Source organism: Cydia pomonella, chromosome 19 (assembly GCF_033807575.1).
Source record: "Cydia pomonella isolate Wapato2018A chromosome 19, ilCydPomo1, whole genome shotgun sequence".
NCBI classification, from domain to species: Eukaryota; Metazoa; Arthropoda; class Insecta; order Lepidoptera; family Tortricidae; genus Cydia; species Cydia pomonella.
This window is the reverse complement of record NC_084721.1, coordinates 18855960-18879866: the sequence shown is the minus strand read 5'-3', so window position 1 is coordinate 18879866 and position 23907 is coordinate 18855960. Positions and strand designations below refer to the sequence as shown.

The 23907-nt window shown below is 36.9% G+C and overlaps 1 protein-coding gene across 1 annotated transcript in view; it reads left to right on the top strand.

Moving 5' to 3' along the window:
• Nucleotides 1-23907, top strand: part of LOC133528591 (nephrin-like) — a 268556-nt gene that overhangs the window by 159470 nt on the left and 85179 nt on the right. Inside the window, exon 4 of the mRNA XM_061866029.1 lies at nt 14208-14318. Coding sequence (XP_061722013.1) covers nt 14208-14318 — 111 coding nt within the window. The remainder of the gene's footprint in view (nt 1-14207; nt 14319-23907) is intronic.

Genomic DNA, 23907 nt, shown 5'->3' with positions numbered 1-23907 from the left:
TACAGAGCTGCAATGTACTAGAGTTGTACGTAATAGTTCACTGAAAATATCGCTCCAAACTAGTACAATCTCACAAATGTACAAGTTCGGTCTTTTAGTACAGTAGCAATCAGAGGCCTTTTCATCTATGTGAGATGTATGTATGTTATATGTATAAACTCTTTATTGTACAAAAGACAAAATATAAATATGGCACAGGATAAGCAGTACAAAGGCGAACTTATCCCTTTAAGGGATTTCTTCCAGTTAACCTTTGAGTAGATGAGAATTGATGAAGAATGGTAGACAAATATAGCACTGAGTACAATAGACTAGAGGAAAATCAATAAAATTACAAAAGAGGGCGAGAAAAATAAAACAATTAAAGGAAAAAAATAAAATAAAATAGAAGTAATAGTATAACAAATATAGAGAATACCTATATTATATACAATAATTATATATTTGTGGTCACAAATAAGTTAAATCTGGTCACATAGCCACAGCTTCTTTAACTGCCCCTTAAGCGATGCTACGGACCGCGATTGCCTTAAGGAGGCAGGCAACTCATTGTTTTAAGCAGCACTTGCTATCGTGGCTATATAGCCCTATGCGAGAGAGGATCTTACGTCCACAAACACGGCAGGTGTATGGTCCCCTAGGGTTGTAGGATTGAAGGCCTGCTCGTGGCGCTTCATGCGTTTCTTCTTTAAAGAGGTAAACCGCCTGGTTGTCTATCATCGTGCTTGGATTGACTTCGGCCAGTTTTTGACTTTGGTTACATGAGATATTAAAAAGCACCCATATAACGCTTGACGCAGTCTGAGAAGCGCAGCATTGGCCGCCCGACCGGACTTTTTGCGTCTACAACCTCCCCTAGCAGGATTTGACGTAGTAAACAAGTCCATTCCATTCAACACACATAGCCAAGCCACCTCAGTCTCTCTTCTTTCATCAATCTAACATCAACCAGCCGCTTGGCCATTACCGCAAACAAACTGAGCGCCCGGACCCCACGGACCGAGGGTCTCGACACCAAGTTGTCATTGGCATTGAGACCTCCGTATTTCTGCCTATTGGGGGTCTCAGCAGCCTTTGCAGCCACGCCTGCTTTCATTGTAGTCTACCGTGAAGGTGGAATGGGGCCAGTGTGTCCACACAAGTCGCGTCCCACACCAGCACTAGGCCCATCCACCACGGTATCAGCGACATGCCGTCGGGTCTGAGTACCAATTTACTTTCTTCTTTCTTTTTTCTTTCTCATATATATTGTGTATTATCAAGTCAATAATTTCAAAGCCAGGTATATACAGAATATTTTAAATAATATACTAAAGCTTTGCTTCAAAACTCTCCGAACGTTTCTATTAAAATGTCAAATTTTATTACTAATTCGAACTTAGAGATTGAAAAGAATATTGTATTTTCTCTCATAGTTTCATCGAAATTAAAGTTGAAATTAGCTGCTATAGAAAGGAATTAGTTTCACTTTAGAAAAAGTTGAGTGAGAGCAGTATTTTCATAATTGAAGTCTTTCATAAGAAATTTAGCTGTATTTTATATTTTCCGTTCCGCCTGGATGGTGGAAATCTTATATACTTAAACTTTGAATTGATGACTGAAGCAAATTTTGTTGGATTGTTATGGAATAATATTAACATCAATAAATCGCTTTGATAATTAGCTTAAAATAATTATATGTAATACTGTCTTACTATTCATTCAAGTGCTTGTTGCTAGGCCTACATAAATAAAGTATTTGTTGAAGTTGAAGTAAATTTCAACTGAACTGAACTGGTTGTAGGCACTTACGTCACACAAAAAATTCCCAATGTAAAATAAACCTTTACTGGCTTAACAATTAATATTGTGGAACAATAAAAATTATAATGGGACAGTCTTACACAAATCAAAGGTCAATTTAAACTTACGTTTTGACATCAAAATGATATATCCAAATGATGACAATAAATAACAGTACGAGCGAAATGCACGCGCAGACGCCCATATGATAACTAAATGTCATCCATGTCATCTTGAATTGGTCAAGCAATAAGAAGGTAAAGAGGGAAATGCTTGGAACACAATATTGGGCTTCGTAACTTTTTTTTTTTAATATTACGTCGGTGGCAAAAAGGCATACGGCCCGCCTGATGGTAAGCAGTCACCGTAGCCTTTGTTTGGACTAGTTAGGTGAACATATCAAAAGTCAACGTAGGCCGTGGTCCTTAATCCGGTGGAGAGCGGAGGATTTGAAGGTCCTATGTTTCGGTTTTCCGTTTATATCTTTAAAAGTTTGCGTCTTGGATACAAAACGAAAGCTGATTAAATTTGCTACATGTTTCATTGAGTCAAGTTTTTCGTTATCTTGAATAGTTTTAGAGGTATCATCTCTTGAAAGTTTATTTGAGGCTCTCAATTTACCTTGATATCTATATCAGTGAAGCCCGAAATCGGAAGTGCCAAATTCATTTATGATATTACTTTGACACCTTTCCAAAGTAAAAACATATAACTTTAAACTCTTCACGCTTGAACCGCTGAACCGATTTAGTTGAAATTTGCTATAGAGATATTTTGACTCCCAAAACAGTACATAAGATAGTTTTTATCTCAAAAATTATCGTTTAACGTTGTGAAATAGGGTATGGGGGGAATTTAGCTTCTTCGCCAAAACTGAGTTTCTGAGGTTAACACTGTTGAAGATTAGGTTTGAAGTCATGTTTGGTATCGTTTTTCAGCAAATGAAGACTATCCCAAATTTCATCTAAATCCGTTCAGCGATTATTGATTCCCACTACAAACTTCCACTCCACTTTTTACACTCTCAAAATATGATTCTGGTTATAAAAACTATCCGATGTCCTGTCCCGGAAATCAAACTATGTCTATACGGAATTTAAACGAAATCAGTTCAGCTGTTTAAGCGTAAAGAGGAAATTAATCAATCTCCATCGGAAAATATGCGAGGTTTGCGGAATTTCGCAATTTTGGAATCTTCCCAGCGCCACACCAGTAACTGTACCTACACAAATTGTATTCCATGAACAAATCATTCGCTAATTATAACATGTGGTAAAACCAATATTGACTCTAATAACGTGTTGCCGTTATTTGCTGTGCATGCAAATTATGGAGGAAGTAACTAAAATTACAGACAGTACCTAATTATTACGCTCAGTTATATTTTGATTAATTTACTTAAGTTTTACACGTGAATTCATGCAGAGTAGATACTTAACAATAATGTGTTAGTCTATAAAAAAATAATAAGCCGAAATCATTGAGTAACAAAAAAACAACTCGTATTAAAGAGCTTTTTGCTCAATATCCTAGAATCCATTCTGTAGTAGGTAACACATAGTTTCCGAGTTTAATAGAGACTCACTAAAAATTATAGCGAACATGATCCGGCCGGCATGAGGCCGGAGGTCGCATACACTATAAATGACATGATATAGGTGCAATGAAAACAAAGCGTCACGGCACTATTCGTTTATTGTTGTAAGTTATTGGTGTCCTGTTACTCAAAGATTGGCTGGAAGAGATCGCCGTTTAGCGATTAGACCAGATGTTGTCACCTACTTGTAATTTTTGTTCTTTTCTGTATTATGTTTGTCATTGTGTGGCACACGATACAGAATATTTATTATTATTAACCTATCAGCGCAATCTAAAATATTGTCACAAACTTTAACGCATTCACTGCCAGGGGGCGTGGCCTAGGAACAAACTTGTATGACGGTGAACGCATATAATATGCGTCGGTGGCAGTGAATGCGTTAATGTCACTAATACGAGTATCATGTCATGAGGCAATTGAGTGTAAGGAAAAGTAAATAAGATGGGTAAACATAACAAAAACACTTTTATTAAATAATGTACCTAAACGAACGTGTAGCAAATAAAATAAAATTTCTAAGACCATGACATTTTTTTTATATACTACGGCCCGCCTGATGGTAAGCCAGTAGCCTATGTACGCCTGCAACTCCGGAGGAATTACGTGCGCGTTGTCGACCCTAACACTGCACCATCATGGAGCTCTGGCAACCTTACTCACCGGCAGGAACACAAAACTATGAAGTAGGGTCTAGTATTATTTGGCTGCGGTTTCCTGTAAGGTGGAGGTACTTCCCCAGTTGGGCGCTGCTCTAAATTTGGAATGACATTCACTATGCTGTGCCCTACCACACTAAGCGAGATGACATTAACAGTGCCCATACTTGTCTTTTGGGCATTTAAGGACATATCCAGGTCCAACGTGGAATACTTTTATGTTTTGTACTATCTTCAACCTATTTATTTCTGATTCAAAATAACCTTCACTCAATATCCTACACAATCTTCCAACCTCAGTTTTTCCTCAAAGCAATGTTGATATATTTATTATTTCTAATATTTTATTATTCGCCCATTTTCTCAAACCGGAGGCGGATGTACGGAGATTACTCGACGTCCATTGGAAGAAAAACAATGAATTATTTATCTGAGGCAGTAATGATGTTGCCAAGCCGTTATTAGGTTACGTTACGAATCATTTTAGTGACAAAAATAAAGTTTTATCAGTCTTCAAAGATACAAGGTTTTCGATTCATCGGTATGATCTTTTTTATATATGTTCACTGATTACTCGGATACTTCCATTTTTGTTTGCGTCCTATATCATAAAAAATAAAATTCACCATGTGATGAGTGGATTCTATAGAAATTGAGGAACTCCTCAAATTTTACACAGGTTGGGCCAATGATAAATTCATTTTACAACATTGAAGTAATCAACCAATTTTTGTGTTTTAAATAAAAAGTATATTTATAAATTGAGATACAAATAATAAATAAATTTTACGTTTTTGTAAGGCTGTAGTCAATGTTGTTCTGGACAACCCCAAAGCCGTAGGTCGTTTACGCGTCGAGTTGCTTGCATCGCTCTCACAGACGCTCTCACCCGTTCGATGTATTCATTGTTTCACCATGCACATCCTTGACGTCGAGATTTGAATCGATCCAGTAGCCTCGAATCGCTGTGTTCTCGTGTAATGCAATATTTTGAATAAAAAATTGTTTTTTTTTGTTTTTCTTTTAAATGTCACCTTTCTCATTTGTCTAGATTTTATATTTAACGAAAAAGGTCGGGACGAAAAGATAATTTATCTTTGGCCCACCCTGCAGCCTGTATTAGCTCTCGAAAAATACCACTTTGCAGGGTAGATCTATTCTGGTGATAATGACGATAGATTCATTTCATGACTGTACATATTTTAAACTTTGCAGTGAATTCGATTCATTTTTTATTTATTTAAACTTCATTGCACAAAAGAAAACGTATCGTACAAAAGGCGGACTTAATGCCAAGAGGCTTTCTCTACCAAAGAAATGATAAATAAATTGTTAAAGATTATTTTTTATTTAAGTTCATATCACTGACTGTACATTAAATTTATAAAAACAATAATCTTTAGTCATCGGGGCTATTCTAAAACGCCGAAATCGATATTGGCAGCAATTTATTTGTATGATCGTGTTTTCGATGTCTTTAATATTGCTACAGTCAAAATTATTTAATAATACATAGGGTAGCAGTATTTAGTTCATCGCTTTCATCCAACAGCCTAGTCAATTTTACATTTTATCAACTCTCAATAGTTTTTACGAGTACACCAAAATTGTTCCCTGGAATTGAAACGACAAGACGGTAGGTATTTTTCCTAAAACGTAAATTTAAAAATAAAGTCGAGATTGGGAACGCGGGCAAGCAATAACTATTTAAATATAAGGAAAAATAGATTGAAGCTGTAAACGCAACGTTGGCGCACAATGAAATAAATTATTCGAACCTAGGCCCTTTTTACACTCTAGAGGTCAAACTTCTAACTCGGCAAACTAGCAAAAAATGTCCCCAAACTTGTCAAAACTAGTTTTAAATGAGAGACCCTTCCAACAGTCCGCCGGGAACTTTGACGCGATAACGCGAAGATACTATCAACGAAGTTTGTCAGTTGTGAGGAAGACATCGTTTGTTCGTCTTTGAAGTCTTAGATTTAATGTAGGATAATGCTCATGCCGATTCGATTTTCTATCGGAAGATGTTTACGTAATCGGGAATTTTCAGATACGAACATGTTGTATTTATTCTCACAAATTTAACCCATCAGTTTTGTATGGAAAACTGAGGATACTACGAACGGGATGAGAAGAACATGCAGAATGTGGAATGAGTTACCTCCTGTGGTATTTCCTTTGCGTTACGACATGTGGTTTTGAAGAAACGGGTATTTAGGGTTCTCAAGGGTTGACCATGATTAAGTGGCTCGTTTAATGTTGCTCATGTCTATGGATGACGATGACTGCTTCCCATCATGCTGACTATGACATAATACATAGGGTATACAGTATGGGGTTCATCAAAAAAGGAGCGTACAGATTTTTAAAGGGTCGGCAACGCGAATGTAACACCTCCGGAGTTGCAGGCGTCCATAGCCTTACCATCAGGCGGGCCGTATGCTTGTTTGCCACCGTTGTGGTATAAAAAAAACTAATGGTAAAATACAATAACCCAAAATTTGTTAGTTTTTCGATAAAAATGTAAATGGTGCACTTTTTCTTTGCGCAATAACGCAAAATGGACGAACCTTTGGAACCTTTTGGATGCCTTACCCTAAAATTATTCTCCCTCTACCCTGAAAGGATTTATTACTGCTATAATAAATAATATTGATGCAAAGAAACTAAAACGTAAATCAGAAAACACTTCTATGTTTTCAATACCAATAAGGAATAAAAAAGTTGCGCAACGAAAAGTTTTAATCTTTTTTATACCTTTAAACAATAACCCAATACAGACTATAAACCCTATTAAAAGTTAATTAAGAAGGCAAAAGAATATTTGATTTTAAACATAAAAAGCAGAGCGTTGATTGGACGTTTACGCTACGATGCCTTTTTGGGTGGCTGTTTAATGAAAATTTGATTTCTACCTTTTACGGGAAGGGAAGGAACAATTTATTTCAAGCTGTAATGAATTGAGAACGAGGGTAAGTAAGATAGATTGAGAAGTTGATAACAATTTTAAAATCGGGAAATTTTTCGGTTTTGGTTGCGAATTTTATAGTCGCTTACAACGGGCGTCATATGAAAGATTGGAGTCACTCAAAGGACAATTTAGCGAGCCAACCTATGCCAAAAGAGGTCATGAAGAAAGGGCGGCCGATGGATATGCAATATGGTAAAGAAGGCATAAGATGAAATTTAAATAAAAAATCTAAATTACGTTACGGGACATTGCTCATGCCGCTATGAGCTTGGTAAAATGTAAGTCGTCTCATGTATGCAATACAGTGAGAACGATTGTCTTATAAATTAAAAAAATAATAACACCAAATACTCGCCCGATTTAAATAAAAATTCCAACGTCCTTTACTTGACACTTCAGCTTCAACAAAGGCCGGTAAGTACAAAGAGTAATGTAATATTGTGTATAATTACTGTTTAACGTTATTCCTACAATTATTATACTTTTTTAATGTACAGAACATCACATTATTACAAAGGTTTATATTATTTTAAGAATCTTAGCAAACAGCTGATTCAACATGATGTTGTCAGCTCGGCCCGTTCGAAAAACTCGTTGTGATGGTTTTAGTTAGTCATTAATAAGAACCGAGTTTGAAAGAGTTGCCAGATTTAAGAGGCAGTGGGCAGGAAACATTGCTTGTGGGAAGGACCCTAACAAAATGGAACGATTATCTTGTGGAGAATGCAGGAAATCATTGTGTACAGGTCTGGAGGTCCTTATATAGGCACGCTATTTTATTTCAAGCAGAAACGTCTGCGAACGATTACAAATTAACCTGCCGTTAAGGTAGAACATTCTTAAGTTTATGTAAAAGATAAAGGAAGGAATTAAAAGATTATTTTGCTTCTGGTAAGCCTAGGCGCGCTTTAAAGACGGTGTTAAGCAAGACATGTCAGCATTTGAAATTCGTGACCGTGATGGATAGCGTGTTGTGGAGGGGAGAAGGCTATACGACCAAGCCTGGTTTAAAGCGTTAGATAGCAGAAGGTGTCGCAGAAAGCAAACCGGGACTGGAACCTCAGATGGCATGAGCATTTTCTGCCAAAAATTTGGGAAGTCGTGCCGTATCTATTTTGCGGTTAGGTACTCTCGCCTGGATTGTGCCGTCGGTGGTGTGCGCGGGCGCCGCAATTGTGGTCGAATGTACTTGGCTGCCCGGGGCTTGAGGAAATGCTCGCCCTTCGACTGACGAGAGTAGCGTTGGTGGTAGGTGTGGCTGCGGTGGATCCTCAACCCAAGATATCAGCCCGAATTTTGGACCTCAATTTAGGATTTATTCACACTCGCGTTATTTAACGTATTTACGACGTTAAAAACTTCGAGGAACGTTAAAAGACGAGAACATGAATATTAATTATTTCGGTTACATTTTCCAAAATGATTACGTATCAGACACCGATGATCCATGTGACGTGTGTTCTATCTCGATTGTGGGTCGGGAATGGGCTGAAGCGAAGCTGAAGAAACTTATTGAGAACTCCTCCTCGGCCTCCATAGTTGCCAAACCCGTTGTCTAAACAGCAATGCATAAATCGTCTGCAATAGACGCAATGATGGTAAGCTTTGGTATAGTTGGTAGTAGCGATCGGAATGGTGTTCCGAAAGGTTGAAAGTGTGAGTTTTGCCGGAGCCCGTGATGTTTTCATTTATTCCTTTAATATAAAATTATGTCCTCAGGGAAGGATGGACCGTAGCATTATGTGTTGCCTATTGAAGTTAGTGGGGCCCTCAATAAATAACCACAATATTTGTCGTGCTGCATGATCTTTGTCGCGTTCGAGTTGCCCTGTTTTAATTGACTTCCATTCCACGAAGGAGGACGTTATTTATTCGGTTGTGGCTATTTTTTATGTATGTTTTCCTACTCCTCTACTGTTATCTGTCATTTATGCATTCATTAACACGAATATAAGAACATACATAAAAGGTTTCAAGAAAAGTCTATATTGTCTATTCCTCATAAAAGCTCTTGTGCTTTTAATCGCTATAACGTTACTGCGATTAATGGCTACCAACCTAACAAAACCAAAACGAATACAGTTTTAAACTAAGTGCATTGCTGCCAACTTACAAAATATTCATTTGGTTGCATAGTAAAAATAATTACTTCATAAGTCAGAAACACGCATGTGACACCCGTAATATAGCAACACCCATAGACTACGAAGACCGCTTAGCGTTGCTTGTTAGTCTCCGTAGGCTACGGTGGCCAAAATTGAGAAAAAACTGTCCAAAAATTTAATTTTGCAAGTAGCAAGTACCAGGGCCTCATGAGTTACGAGGTGTCGCTGACCGGCCGGCCGCGGCCCGGGGCAGGCTGGGCGCGTAACAAGGTATGCTCGCGCGTCTTGGCTATATACTTTTGCTGTAATTTATTTACCTAAATTAAGATTTATTTTTGTTGACTCGTAGGAAAAATATTGTATGCAACGTTGTATAAGTAGCTCAAAAAATGCTCGTGGCGTATTCCTTTACAATGTGAGCCGGAGCCGAAGGCGTAGTGTAACTCACGCCACTCACCTTTTTTGACCCTTCTTATACAACTGTTGCATAAAATACTATTTTCGATTAGGGTAGCTACAGACTAGCGTATTATACGAGTGTACACGTATGAGTACACGCGAGCGAGCGTGTTGCTAGACCTATTTGAATAAAGAATATGACTTTGATTTTGACTTTGAATGTAACGCGCGTGTAATCTCCTACCGCCGAAATTACCGTATACGCGTAGAAAAATACGCTAGTCTGAAACCTCCCTTGTGCCGAGACCCTTGTGTCACTATGTGATGTTACTATTACTATAAATCTTGTATTGACTTGTAAAAGAGCCCTTGAAGCCTACTTGCAGGATAAATTTTTGAATTTTGAATTTGAATTTTTGACCTGTGATCTGACTTGAGTAATTTGTAAAGAAACTACAACAGTTGCTTTCACGTTAATAATATGTGTACAGATGTTTTGGGATTAAGTATTTTTTGACTAGTTTTTTTACTGTTTGACTAGACACCGAATTCAAACATATCAGTTGTTAACGCATATACTTATAGCGTAATATTTTTATCCTATCCTATTGGAAGTCGGTTTTCTTTTGTTTATAAAAAGTTTTAATCGTTATCTTGTAAGTCTGTTTTTAGTATGTATAGTTCCTTTTATTTTTAATCCACCTAAGGTTCAAGCTAATTTGGTCCGCAATCTTAACGATATGTGCTGCGAATGCAACTTATTATTATAGAAAAATATTCCCAGCGCAGTAGCTAAACACAGCCGTCGCGTCGGGCGCGGCTAGTATTCGGAGGCTTTTCAAAAGCACCAATAGGAACGCTTCACATAAGTATTCTGTATCGCGGCCAATTAGAAGCACCTAAATTTAAACCACCTTTTGTACTGATCAAATATTGCAAAACCACTCTTTCATCATCCTCTATACTATCAACATTTCTACATTTAACCGTTTTGGTAAGAACCCTTGTAAACCAGTACCTTTGTGGAAGATTATATCTAACATTTCATTATAAATCGAGTTTTATTTGAGTCGTCGAGATCCTGACCTGCACGGCGGCTACAATATGAAATGTCCAATGTAAAATAAACCATAAACGGCTCAATATTTAAAGTCCGTGACTGTACGTAGGTAGGTATATTTACGTCTTTGTTAAAAACGTTCCCTGTTAAACTTCATTAAAATTGGAGGGAAGGCAATTCCATTCCCAAAAAGGTTAATTTGGTTGTAATTAAGTTTATAATTCTTTGATGTGTGCTCAGATTAATGAAGTTAATTAAATTACGGCACGTGTAAGTGGTGTTTTTTGTGTAATTACCTGAAGAAGGGAGATGAATTATCTTTTAATAAAATAATGTATGGGAAAGAAGAAAATGTCTTATTGAATAAAATATAGTAGATTATTTCTTAATTTAGATACATTGAAGTATTATTTTTATGGTTATGTATAGTTCCTAAAATTGATTCAATTCAATACTTTATTGATATTATAAAATTTTATAATAATCTAACTTATAAAAACTGGGTATATTCAATATTATAACAAAATTTTGCTAAATGGATAGAAAATGAGCCATCCATTATAAAAAAGTGGTTTAAAAGCACATATTGAAAATTTTAACATTCAAAAAGAAAATGGTACTCAATATCTTACATTTTATTGAAAAATAAATTGTATTACAACTATATACATAAACACAATATTTCAGGGTCAAAAGAGCAATTTTCTTGATCTTCCATACATTTAGGACAGATTAATATAATGTGACGTCACATTACAATATAATTTTGTTAGAGACGTTTCAATCGTCGAGTGCGAGCGTCAGACTTTAAGAGGCTCTCAACACCCAATGTCCTTGAAATTGATGTTACTTAAACAGTTTTTTAAGAAAGACTATTTGTTTTAGTCAAGTAAGAAAAATATATGTTCATATCAATTATATTTCAAAGATCGTGGTTGTACTCGATACACGATTGAACGAAATCGGCTCGATAGAAAATAATTGCAAAGATTGGTCTTAACATCACAATTAAACGGTTTTATGTCTTTATTGTTTTGACTTATGGGTCTGCAATTAAAATCACAATTTCAAAACATTTATATCTAAACCGTGGTCGAGTTAAATATTACACTAGTAATCCACTTTTTTTTATTTAAATATTTTTCTTATTATTCCCTTGCCCAGGCTCAGTAACATGCGACAGTGCTATCTCATTTACTCCGATACAAATAGACAGTGTGCGCGCTTTAGGTATTGACAGCCTCTTAACTCTCTTTTCCGACCTTTCTGTTGCCTCAATGCCATGAGTCTTACAAAAAACTGTCAAGTAACCAATTACAGACTTATGTTTACGTTGTCTTTTCTCAACATTGTTTGATTTTTAAAAACAACTCTCTTAATTGCATGCAAATAAAGTTTATTTCATTAACACTTAACCCAGATTCATCTTTGCCGGAAATCCCTTTGAAATTCCGGCTAACCAAGGACAAAGCTCAAAGAAATTAATTTCAACGAAGTCCAGGCAATCTGGAACAATTTCCGTATGATTAAGAAAATCAAAGACCAAATAATTTGAGAACATTTGACAGTTACTTAAATTACCTATTGACTTTTGACAGACTTAAAATTAGAAATTGGGTAACTACGAGTATTTAGGAGTTGATGTTTTGAGATCAAACGGTTGAAGACCGTAACATCATTATAAAGTATATATTTCGCGACTACACAAATATTACAAAATGAGAACCTCCTTCTTCCTCGCGCTGTCCCGGCATTTTGCCACGGCTCATGTGAGCCTAGGGTCCGCTTGACAACTAATCCCAAGATTTGGCGTAGGCACTAGATTTTACGAAAGCGCCTGCCATCTGACCTTCCAACCCAGAGGGTAAACTAGGCCTGGTTGGGATTAGTCAGATTTCCTCACGTTGTTTTCCTTAGCGACTGGTAAATATCTAATGATATTTAGTACATAAGTTGCGAAAAACTCATTGCTACGAACCGGGTTTGAAGACGCGACCTCCAGATTGCAAGTCAATTGCAAAAAACAAAATTCAAAACTAGTACCTATATCATTTTAATAGAAAATTTACATCAGGGCTTCTTCGGGGTATAGGTTTTTTTATTTGCCAATTCTTTACAGTGGTTTTCTATGTAGTTACAGTCACCACTGAATATATCTAAACTACCTTAATATATGGGCAATAAAGTCATGTATACATATTTTTGGCACATTTTTCATATCGATATTTTCACACGTGACCGTACCTATTACCGCTCTTTGGAGAGCCCTATAAACACGATACAAACACACCGAGATATTGATATGTGCAAGAAATTGTCCCTGACAATAATTAATTGTCCGAAGCTCTCCGATTTGACTCGGGCATTTTGCTTACGTATGTCTGGATGTTGTCCTCTACAGGTCGCAATTCTTAACCAATTCTCGTGAAATTGAATGATTAATAGTATTTTTTGTCGATCCAGTTTTTGTGAATTTGTCGAAATGCGGAAATTGGCACAAAGAATTTAGGCGAGAATTAAGGTAAGTTTAGGTTTAAGAATTTAGGTGTGAGGAGGTTCAGTTGTTAGAAAATAACTTTCTGTCACTTCGTTTATTGGGTAATGTTCAAAATGGTGGAAATTGGCATAAAGGACTTAAGGGTCTATGGCACTTTTGGGGCATTCGTTTTTTTCTTACATTCGAAATTTGGATTTTTTATAATAAATTAAAACTATATTTAGACTTTTGCTGTATTATTTAACAATATTCTGTAAGCATAGAAAACGAGCTATCGGAAAAAAATGATTAAGAACGTAATTTTGATACGCTAAGTATTTATTTTTGTATAGCAAACAAAACTTTTTTAATTGTCACTGTAAAATGTGATATGTGTAAGTAACGCTGTGATAATGAAGTATATTTAGTTTTTACATTTTTAGTTTATAAATTGTACCGCGTGGTCTACAGCTCACATAGCCTGTAGTTAAAGAGGTACTAATCATTATAATACTAGTGGTTCTGTGAACTGTGGTTTGACAATTTTCTAATAACCCAAATCGACCAACATTTATACATAACTATCGGACATGCTTACAAAATTACACGAAAATCGGTTGCGAATTGAAGAAGAAGACATATGAAAGATTTTTTCGAAGCTGAAGCGGAGACCTTCTTTTTGGTGTCACATCACAATGCTTCTATCGACCATACAGACAAAGATGTGGAGGATTTTTTTATGTAGAACCACAAACTATTTTTTGACGAGTTTGGCCTAGTGGGTAGTGACCCTGCCTACGAAGCCGATGGTCCCCGGTTCAAATCATGGTAAGGGCATTTATTCGTGTGATGAGCATGGTTATTTGTTCCTGATGTATGCTTCGTCTCCACAGTGTGCGGTCATAATCCATATCATATGGGACACGCACGGCATGTTCCCGCCAACCACCCTCTTCACAGCATCAGACCATCTCGTGGGTGCTCTTCCTTGCGCACGTTTGCCATCCATTTGGCCCAAGATCATCCGCTTTTTTAGGTCAACATATGAAGAAGAAAGTGCCACAAAATGGTCACATCTCAGCATAACGCTGGCGATTTCCTGCGCTGATCTGTTGATATAATAATATGTATGTTTATCCACTTTTTTGTCCGCAGCTCCTCCAAACCGGCCAACGATAGTGGACACCAAGACCAAAGACCAGACGCGGCTGCTGCAGCCGTACAACGAGGGCGACACCTTGGAACTCAGTTGTGAAACCTATGGAGGTAACAATAGATTTTGCAATTTATTTCAGTTTACCTGTCGGCAATGATGATACCATCATTAGAGAGAGCATATCCGATCCTTTAATCGTGAACGATGAGGGCATTCAATGATATAAGATATCTAACTCACAGTCTTTACTGAACAAGACATGACTGTGGAATATGGAATGAGTTACCTCCTGCGGTATTTCCTTTGCGCTACGACATGGAGTTTTTCAAGAAGCGGGTATTTAGTGTCCTCAAGGGTCGGCAACTCTAAAGTGGCTCCTCCAATGTTGCTTATCTCCAAATCTTATCTAATCATACCATAATACCCTAAATATCCTGCTACCCTAAGGTTGTCTGGAAGAGATCGCTTACAGCGATAAGACCGCCTGTTGCTACCCTTCTTTACATTGTAAATCTGTTGTTGAAATTTGTTTTCTTTGTGGTGCTATAAAGAATATTTACTTACTTACATAATTTTGGAAACGGAATGAGGAAGATATTATCTGTATCTGACCGTTTTCATTTTGTCGATTATTGTTGCCGACTTTGTATGCTAGGCGTCTGTTTGCAGCGCATTTATTTGAAAGTATTTTACGCTTTTTGAAGTAACCTAGTTATTAAAAAAAAAAAAAAAAAACAAAACGTACTGACACAGTACACTGTCGTTCCAGCGGTATCTGGGCCGACCCACTGGACGGCGACCAGTCGGTCGTCCCAAATAAGCTCTCTTAACACCTCGATCCTCACCCATCCTCAGTAAATGGCCGAACCAGCTAAGTCTGTTTTTCGTTTCGCCTATGATATTGGGTTCGGCCACTAACTCATCGATTTCGGCATTCTTACGGATCCTCCAGGTGCCGTCATCTCTTTTGATAGGTCCCAGGATCTTCCGTAACACCTTTCTTTCCGCTACCAGGAGCTGACTCTCTTCTTTCAGTGTTAGTGTCCAAGCTTCGCAGCCATACATAAGGATTGGTCTTATTATAGTTTTATATACCCGTAACTTAGTATTACTGCTGAGAAGCTTGGCCGCCAACACCTTATGGAGGGCTGCGCTGCATCGCAGGGCGTTTTGGATGCGTATGTTGATCTCCTCCTCTCTGGTGTCTGGTGTGTCTGGTGTCTGGTGGTGGTGGTGTGGTGGTGTGTGGTGTGGTGGTGTGGTGTGTGTGGTCTCTGGTGTCTGGTGTCTGTGGTTTATAAAAAGAGTTTTAAAATATTTTTTAATAAAAAGACAAGTCAAGTATGTTTACCTTTTTTAAAATGCTAAAAAAAAAAACTTTAATTAATATCTTTTACTAAAAAAATACGATTTTTATTGTTCCTTATAAAATAATTCAGCACCCAATGATTAATGTTACCCGGCGATTCAAATGAACCCCAGTTTACGGCACCCGATTTGCTGAAAGAACCCCAAACTGTAGCTACATATTCATGAAAATCTCGGCGGAGTTCATTACACAGCTGGAGAGTTTACGGCTGAAAATTTCCCTGAAAATGTACAGCGCTTGACTATTTACGTCCCAGATTGTGAGCGTGAACGCCCCGTGAACGAATGGGTGGTAGACAGTTGGTGTATCACAGAGTTCTTATAAATACTAACTATAATAGTAGTTTATGTGACTGACATAATAAAAGGCATTGAAATACACGAGTGTTTTAATAATCTAACCGAACGTACGGTTATATATATAAATATTATACTACGTCGGTGGCAAACAAGCATACGGCCCGCCTGATGGTTAGCAGTCTCTGTAGCCTATGTACGCCTGCAACTCCAGAGGAGTTACATGCGCGTTGCCGACCCTAAACCCCCCTCGTTGAGCTCTGCCAACCTTACTCACCGGCAGGAACACAACACTATGAGACATATTATATTCATGCGACTTCCTCTTAGGGTACAACAAACCCTTCCACATGTCACTATACAATACATTCAGGCTAGTAACATAATAAATTCAGGAATACCAAAGCCACTCGTCCGGGACGGGTAGACATTAAAATGTCCATTAGCTGCTCCTTGTCACACCTTTTTCAAGCGAAGTGGCATACAGGGTTGCCAGGCGTACAGTGATTACCTTACATGTACGATAATTTGTACCCATGACAGTCGTACATCGGCAAACGCGAAATGAATAGAAAAGATATATCGGGCTTACAGATGCTGCGAAAAGTAACGTGATTATTTCCACATATAATTTAAGTCTCTGTCAGCGTTTTCTATCAAGGATGTCATTTTGGCTAGGCCATTAGTACCGTCCAATGAGCATTATCGTACGCAAATATACGATATCTATACTCTGGCACACCCACTGTGTCAGTAGAAAAAGGCGGTAAATTAAAAAAAGGTAGGCGCAAGGGTTGATTTCCAATAGAAAATGTGACTGTCGCGCCTATTTTCAACTGATTAAATGGGTATATTTGAGTATAATTTCAACCTACGATGTCCCCAAACAAGCATAGTATTTGAAGCGAAACATGAGACTTTCACTCAGAAATAAAGTAGAAATAGGCTAAAGTTTTCACTTTTGGATGTTATACTCTGAGTAAGGCTATGGCGTCAAAAATGACACTTCTAAACCGTTTGGGACTACAGTCAAACCAGGATGGCAGCGATTTTGGCATAACACTTGCACTGTAGTGTTATTTCAATCTTCCATGAAATTATGCCCTTTATCACAGCAACAGGTTAGGCTATCAAAAACGCTGCCAACTTATCTTGCCCTGACTCTAGGATAAAATGCACAAGTATAATCTGATATTTGCGAAATGTAGATAAAAATACTCTGGTTTAAACATTCAAGGTTTTTAGGGTTCCGTACCCAAAGGGTCAAACGGGTCCCTATTATTAGGGTTCCGTACCCAAAGGGCCAAACGGGACCCTATTACTGAGACTTCACTCCGTCCGTCCGCCCGTCCGTCTGTCAACTGGCTGTATGTCATGAACCGTGATAGCTAGACAGTTGAAATTTTCACAGATGATATATTTCTATTGCCGCTATAATAATTAATACTAAAAACAGAATAAAAGAAATATTTAAGGGGGGCTCCCCATACAACAAACATATTATTTTTTCCGTTTTTATAAATAATGGTACGGAACTCTTCGTGCGCGAGTCCGACTCGCACTTGCAGGGTTTTTTATTCGTTATTATTTAACAAAACAGGACTTAATTGCGTATGAGTATAATATTTTTTTTAATTTACGTCCGACTTTTCAAGAAATTAAGATAATTTCGGGGCGATTAAGTCCTGTTTTTTTACTTTTTTTATAATATTTGTTATTATTTTGTGCACACAGCTTCTCTGCACGCCTGCAAATATTAATAAATGAAAATGTTGTTTTTAAATATGTATTGGATATATTAGATTATTTTGCAAGTTTTTCTTTAGTAGTAGTGCCGTTTTGATAGACGTGCGATATTTTTTTCATCGGTACGATAATTTAGATACTCAAATACGATTATTCATTGCCGCTCACCTGGCAACCCTGGCAACGGCAGTGACTTGTCAATTTCCCATGGGCAGACCTTTCTAACGTGTACATTCACAAAATTCTAAGCACGACTGGCGAGATAAAATTGTCCGCATGATTCTACAGATGGCGTTGACACGTTGAAACACTTTTCTGCATCGCGCTATCAAAATTTTTGTAGCCACGTATAAAACCCCGGGGGGATCAAAGGTTTTATTTGAATACGAATGCTAGTCGCTTTTACCCAAATAGGCGACCGGACAGTTTGCTGGTCCTACATTGGAGGTTTACGATATTTAACAAATAGACAGCGTGTGCCCGAAACACCTAACAGAAAATCTTTTTCCGATACCTATTTTTCAGAGAGAAAATTCTTAGAATTAAACAGCCTAACTAAGCGGAAAAGGGCAGTAAAATGGAAACATAATGGTGTGTTATTCGTTTATTGATCTACCTATTTTTGTTTCTTTCTAAAGCTTTCTAAGTGAAATTGTTGAGACGACGTACCGTACGTTATTTCCAGTTTCAAAGTTTCTGAGAAAAACCAGTACCCCTAGTGTAAATTTATTCGATAGCGAAACGTGACGTACGCGTTTGCGTTAAGTCTCATTTTGTATGGGTTTTTAAACAGCGCGCCAAGCGGGACGTTTTGGAAAGTCAAAAATCTCATACAAAATGACACTTAACGCAAACGCGTACGTCACGTTTCGCTGTCGAAAATGTTTACACTAGGGGTACTGTTCTTTAGGTAAATTTATATGAAACAAGCTTTGTTGTGTATACTCTCATATTTCTAAGAAAATAACCCACATGAGGATACCAAATTTCAAAACCATAAGCTCGACGACCGGTCTGGCCTAGTGGGTAGTTCAAATCCTGGTAAGGGCATTTATTCGTGTGATGAGCATGGATATTTGTTTGGATACATGGATGGGTGTTTTCTATGTATTTAAGTATTTATAAATATTTATATATTATATATATCGTTGTCTAAGTACCCACAACACAAGCCTTATTGAGCTTACCGTGGGACTTAGTCAATTTGTGTCATAATGTCCTATAATATTTATTTATTTATTTATAAGTGTACCTTTTTATCCAAATTCCAAACCTTTTCAACTACGTTAGTGGAAACGTTGCATCAAGTTCGGTAAAGTGATTGATCAGTTACAAGGTTAAACAAGTTACTCATGTGGATATATTTTATTTCCACCCGTCTGCAGCAAAGCCCAAAGGAGTGCCGGTTTTAGCCTACGTGTGTATATGGAGGTAAAGTTACTAAGCTGATTATGATGGATGATTAAGCGGTGACACAGGCTTTATACATTAGCCCAAAATACGTTCCAAACATTTTTGGAGCGGTATATTATCGATATTTTTATTTATGATTTGCGTTTGTGTATCAAAGTTAAATGATAATATTTTGAAGATACTTAATAGATTTTGTTTTAGTTAAAATAATTTTGCGACTTAGAAAAAAAAAAAACTTTAAAATTCTTTGTCATAGTAATATAGGGCCTGTAATCAACTTCGTAAACAATTATGTTTAATAGACCGAAGTGTAAAGGAAGGTTTCCCTTTTGACTCGGGCATTTTGCTTTCCTATGATTTAGATTTAGATAGATTTAGACATAGATTTATAACTAGCCTAGATGCCTAGTCTGTACATCCCTAGTGAAGCCATTTCGAGTACGACATTATGTCGCCCTCGTGTCATCGTATCCGAACGGCCCTCGCAGTACTCAAGGTCGAGTTGGTTTGTGTACACCTCCCGGTTATAAATTAAAAAATACAAGAAAGATGGTTGTTTGTGCGGTGAATTGGTGTCACAACACATCAGTGAATAAAAACAAACCGCCTGATATAACATTTCACGCGTAAGTATCCAGTATAATGTGATATTTTTACGTAATTGTAAATACAAAAATCCAAATTTTCGTCAGCCGCCATTACTTATAAATGTTGCCAGGTGATATGAATCTTTTTTCCTCCAAATGAGGCATGACGATTACATTGATAAAATTAATATGCTTACTTTAAGTTCCTTGTATGACTATAGAAAATATTCTTTTTTAGTTTTTCATTCTTTTATTTCAAATTATGTTTTGTCTTTTATAAATATACAGTTTAAATTCATATTTTTATTTTGTGTGATATTCGTTTTAGATTTCCGACTGATCCGCTTCTGTCTGCGAGATGGACGGAAAAAATTAGATTAAATAGGAACGATGCAATATGGAAACCGACTAAACATAGTCGAATATGCTCTCGCCATTTTGATGAGCAAGTAAAGTAAATTTTATTTGTGGAACACAGGTGTTACAGTTAAGGTCTGTAAAAACGAAACGCAACTGTCACTGTCGCACTTATATGGAAGACTGATAGAGAGACACAAAGCGTTTCGTTGTTCGAAGCAATAGCGATTGCCACCTTGGCTAGGCCTGCAGGTACAATTACTAGTACTGACGATAAATAGTTATTTGTTTTACAAGTGGAAAAGTTGTTGTTTAACCGCTCGTGCTAATATTGCTACTCGAGCTAAATAAAGATTCAAAATGTCGAAAAATGGAATCTTGAGCGTTGCGAGGGTTTCAAGTTACGAGAGTTAAACAAATTTTGCCCCAAGTGAAACACAAAACTTTTCACCGCACCAACCCGAAGAAAATATTACTTAGTCAAATAAAATCAAACCAAATCAAATCCAAATGATCGTCATTAAATATTTATCATTTAAAATCATTATTCCAAAGTCAATTCTACCAGCTATTATCTGTGTACATTTGTAAAATAAAAAAATAAACGTTTTTTTTATTTAAACATTATTTCACAAAGTACACTCCTGCAGTGCAAAGTCCTTAAAAGAAACCTTGAAAGCTTTTGCTACAAATTTAATATCTACATACACACTCCCAAATGATTGATAGCCAAGTATAAGGATGTGGTTAAAATCCATCTACTTTAAGGGGAATAAATGAACTCTGGCAACCCATTTTTGTATATATGTGTGTGTCGCTGAGCGTAAGACACGAGCGTCGCACGCACACATCGATCGAGTTTCGGCTTCACTTTTGGCAGATTAGCCTTATGAGGACTAACTGTCTATGTGTGATAGGTCAGTGGATTTAGATTTATTTATTACACAACATACGATTGGATTACAAATTAGATTCATGTCAATTTATATGAATCTATATTGTGATTGTCAAAAATAAATTCTAATCATGACTAAAGATAACATCATAATCCAGATAGCAACAATTGCCCTTACAAGGATTTGAACCTGGGACCATCGGCTTCATAGGCAGGGTCACTACCCACTAGGCCAGAGTTTCATGTCATGAACATTATTGCCGGTAGATGTTTTCGATAAATCCAACCCAACAACAACCAGTCCAACTGGAGAAGTACCTCCACCTTACAGAAAACCGCAACTAAATAACACCAGACCCTACTCATAGTGTTGTGTTCCTACCGGTAAGTAAGGTTGCCAGAGCTCAACGAAGGTCCGGAGTGTTAGGGCCGGCAACGCGCATTTTACTCCTCTGGAGTTGCAGGCGTACATAGGCTACGGAGACTTCTTACCATCAGGCGGGCCATATGCTTGTTTGCCACCGACTTAGTATAACCCCCCCCCCCCTTTTTATCTCGGGTAAAAAAGGAATATAATATATAATCAAACACGCCTATACTCGTATGTAAACGTAATTATCATATTCGTGCAATTCGTGATGAAACCTAGAAATTTAATTATATTTGCCTAAAATTGGCAGGCAATCAAAAATCGTCTTGGTTTCACGATACACGGATACTTATTGATATTCTGTTTGCCGGCAATGATGTTTAAACAATTTTCATATTTCAATTTTGCGTGGGAAGTCTGTACTTACGAGGAAGCGGACATGAATAATAATATATATAAAAGCTTTTAGTTAAAATAATTCATGTTTAATAAGCTTAAAACCAAACTTTTAACGTACCTATTTAGTAAGACACTTAAATAACGGCCCGATTCGAAGTTTAAGTTAAGATAGTCCAAATTTAGTAAAGGTATGTTTTGTTTGAAGAAACGTAATTTTTAACATTGACATATCGAATCCATATCGTATCTTTAGTAATTTTTGACGTATCTTAAAATTCGAATCGGGCCGTATGTTAGCAAGTCAATTGCTACATAAGTATCTGTTGAAACAAGAGTTCGAGTAGCGTCCATCATTATATATTATATATTTGACGACCGGTCTGGCCTAGTGGGTAGTGCACCTGCCTATGAATCCTATGGTCCTGGGTTGGAATCCCGGTAAGGGCATTTATTTGTGTGATGTGCTCAGATAAATGTTACTGAGTCATGGATGTTTTCTATATATTTAAGTATTTGTATACTATATAATATCGTTGTCTGAGTACAAATAACACAAGCCTTCTTCAGCTTACCATGGGACTTATTTTTTGGGATTTTATTTTATATTTATTTTAATTTTAATTGTTCTTTTGATTGCATGACATGATCGACTGTAATATTTGCATGCTCAATTGTGAGTCGAGTCCACTGTACAACAAACTTTATGTCACCATCTACAATCCCTGTATTCTGGCAAATAAATTATTTGTATTTGTATTTAGTCAAGTTGTGTAAGAATGTCACTATAATATTTATATTATTGAGTATGTAGTAATATATTAATTATATATATATATTGCTATGTTTTCTGTGTGTTTTTAGCTATAGTTTTGCAATACCCTAATAGGGTCTCATATTTTGCTTTAATTTTGTAAGTTTCACCTGTATTTGTAATAAATGATTATGATATTATATTTATTTGTTAGCTTGTTGTGTCCCACTGCTGGACAAAGGCCTCCTTCTCTTTCTTTCTTCTTCTTCTTCTTTCTTCCCTTAGTCTTTATCTAGGATCGGGCCTCCTTGTAGCGCGGCGCCAGGACGCTCTATCCTGGGTTGTCATAGGGGTTAGGTTCTGGGCTTTCATCTCCCTCTTGACGACCGGTTTGGCCTAGTGGGTAGTAACCCTGCCTACGAAGCTGATGGTCCCGGGTTCAAATCCTGGTAAGGGCATTTATTCGTGTGATGAGCATGGATATTTGTTCCTGAGTCATGGGTGTTTTCTATGTATTTAAGTATTTATAAATATTTATATATTATATATATCGTTGTCTAAGTACCCTCAACACAGGCCTTATTGAGCTTACTGTGGGACTTAGTCAATTTGTGTAATAATGTCCTATAATATTTATTATTATTATTTATTTTATTATTATCATCAAACAAAGGATTTAATACAATTAAAACAGAAAATTAATTATTGGAAAAACTCTTCAACTGAATAAAAACATTTTGCTAGCATTAAAACAGATACTTGAGAACTCCACTTGGGTGCCGCCATTGCCGCGATGCTTATCTGTCAGTGCTTGCCGCGCTATGGTGATGTGACCACATCCAATACCGATTGTAGACTGCACTTGCGAGAGCCTCATCATCGGTTATCAGTATGTATGATCGCGATAAACTCAAAAACTACCGAACGGAATTTCATGCGGTTTTCAACTTTTCCTCGAGGAAAGTTTAAGTGTATAAATTGAAAAGATTTTGTATAAATTGGTAAAAATATGACGATAACTAACCGTGCGTCGCACGAGCGGGTCGCTAATAAATTATTATCGCATCAATACTGAATCCAGCACAAATATTAACAAAGTGAATGTTATGTTTACTGTTGAATATTAAATTAAATGTTTTGTTTACCGTAAACTTAAGGGTTAAAGAAAATATTAAATGTAAATATTGTAGCCACGAGTTCGAAATTCACAAGCAAAACAAATAGGTAAGTAACGTATTGCATCGTGTTATTAAACTTATTTAATTAATGATGATTGGCGTATTTAGTTGAACAATACATACAAACAGACGCGGCGGGGACTTGTTTTAGAAGTGTAGTGATTAACTTGTTTGAATATTTCACGATTTATACGATCTCGCTTTGTGTGGTAGGGCACAGCACAGCGGATGTCATTCCAGATCTAGAGCGGAGCCCAACTGGGGAAGTACCTCCACCTTACAGAAAACCGTAGCCAAATAACAATAGACCCTACTTAAAGTGTTGTGTTCCTGCCAGT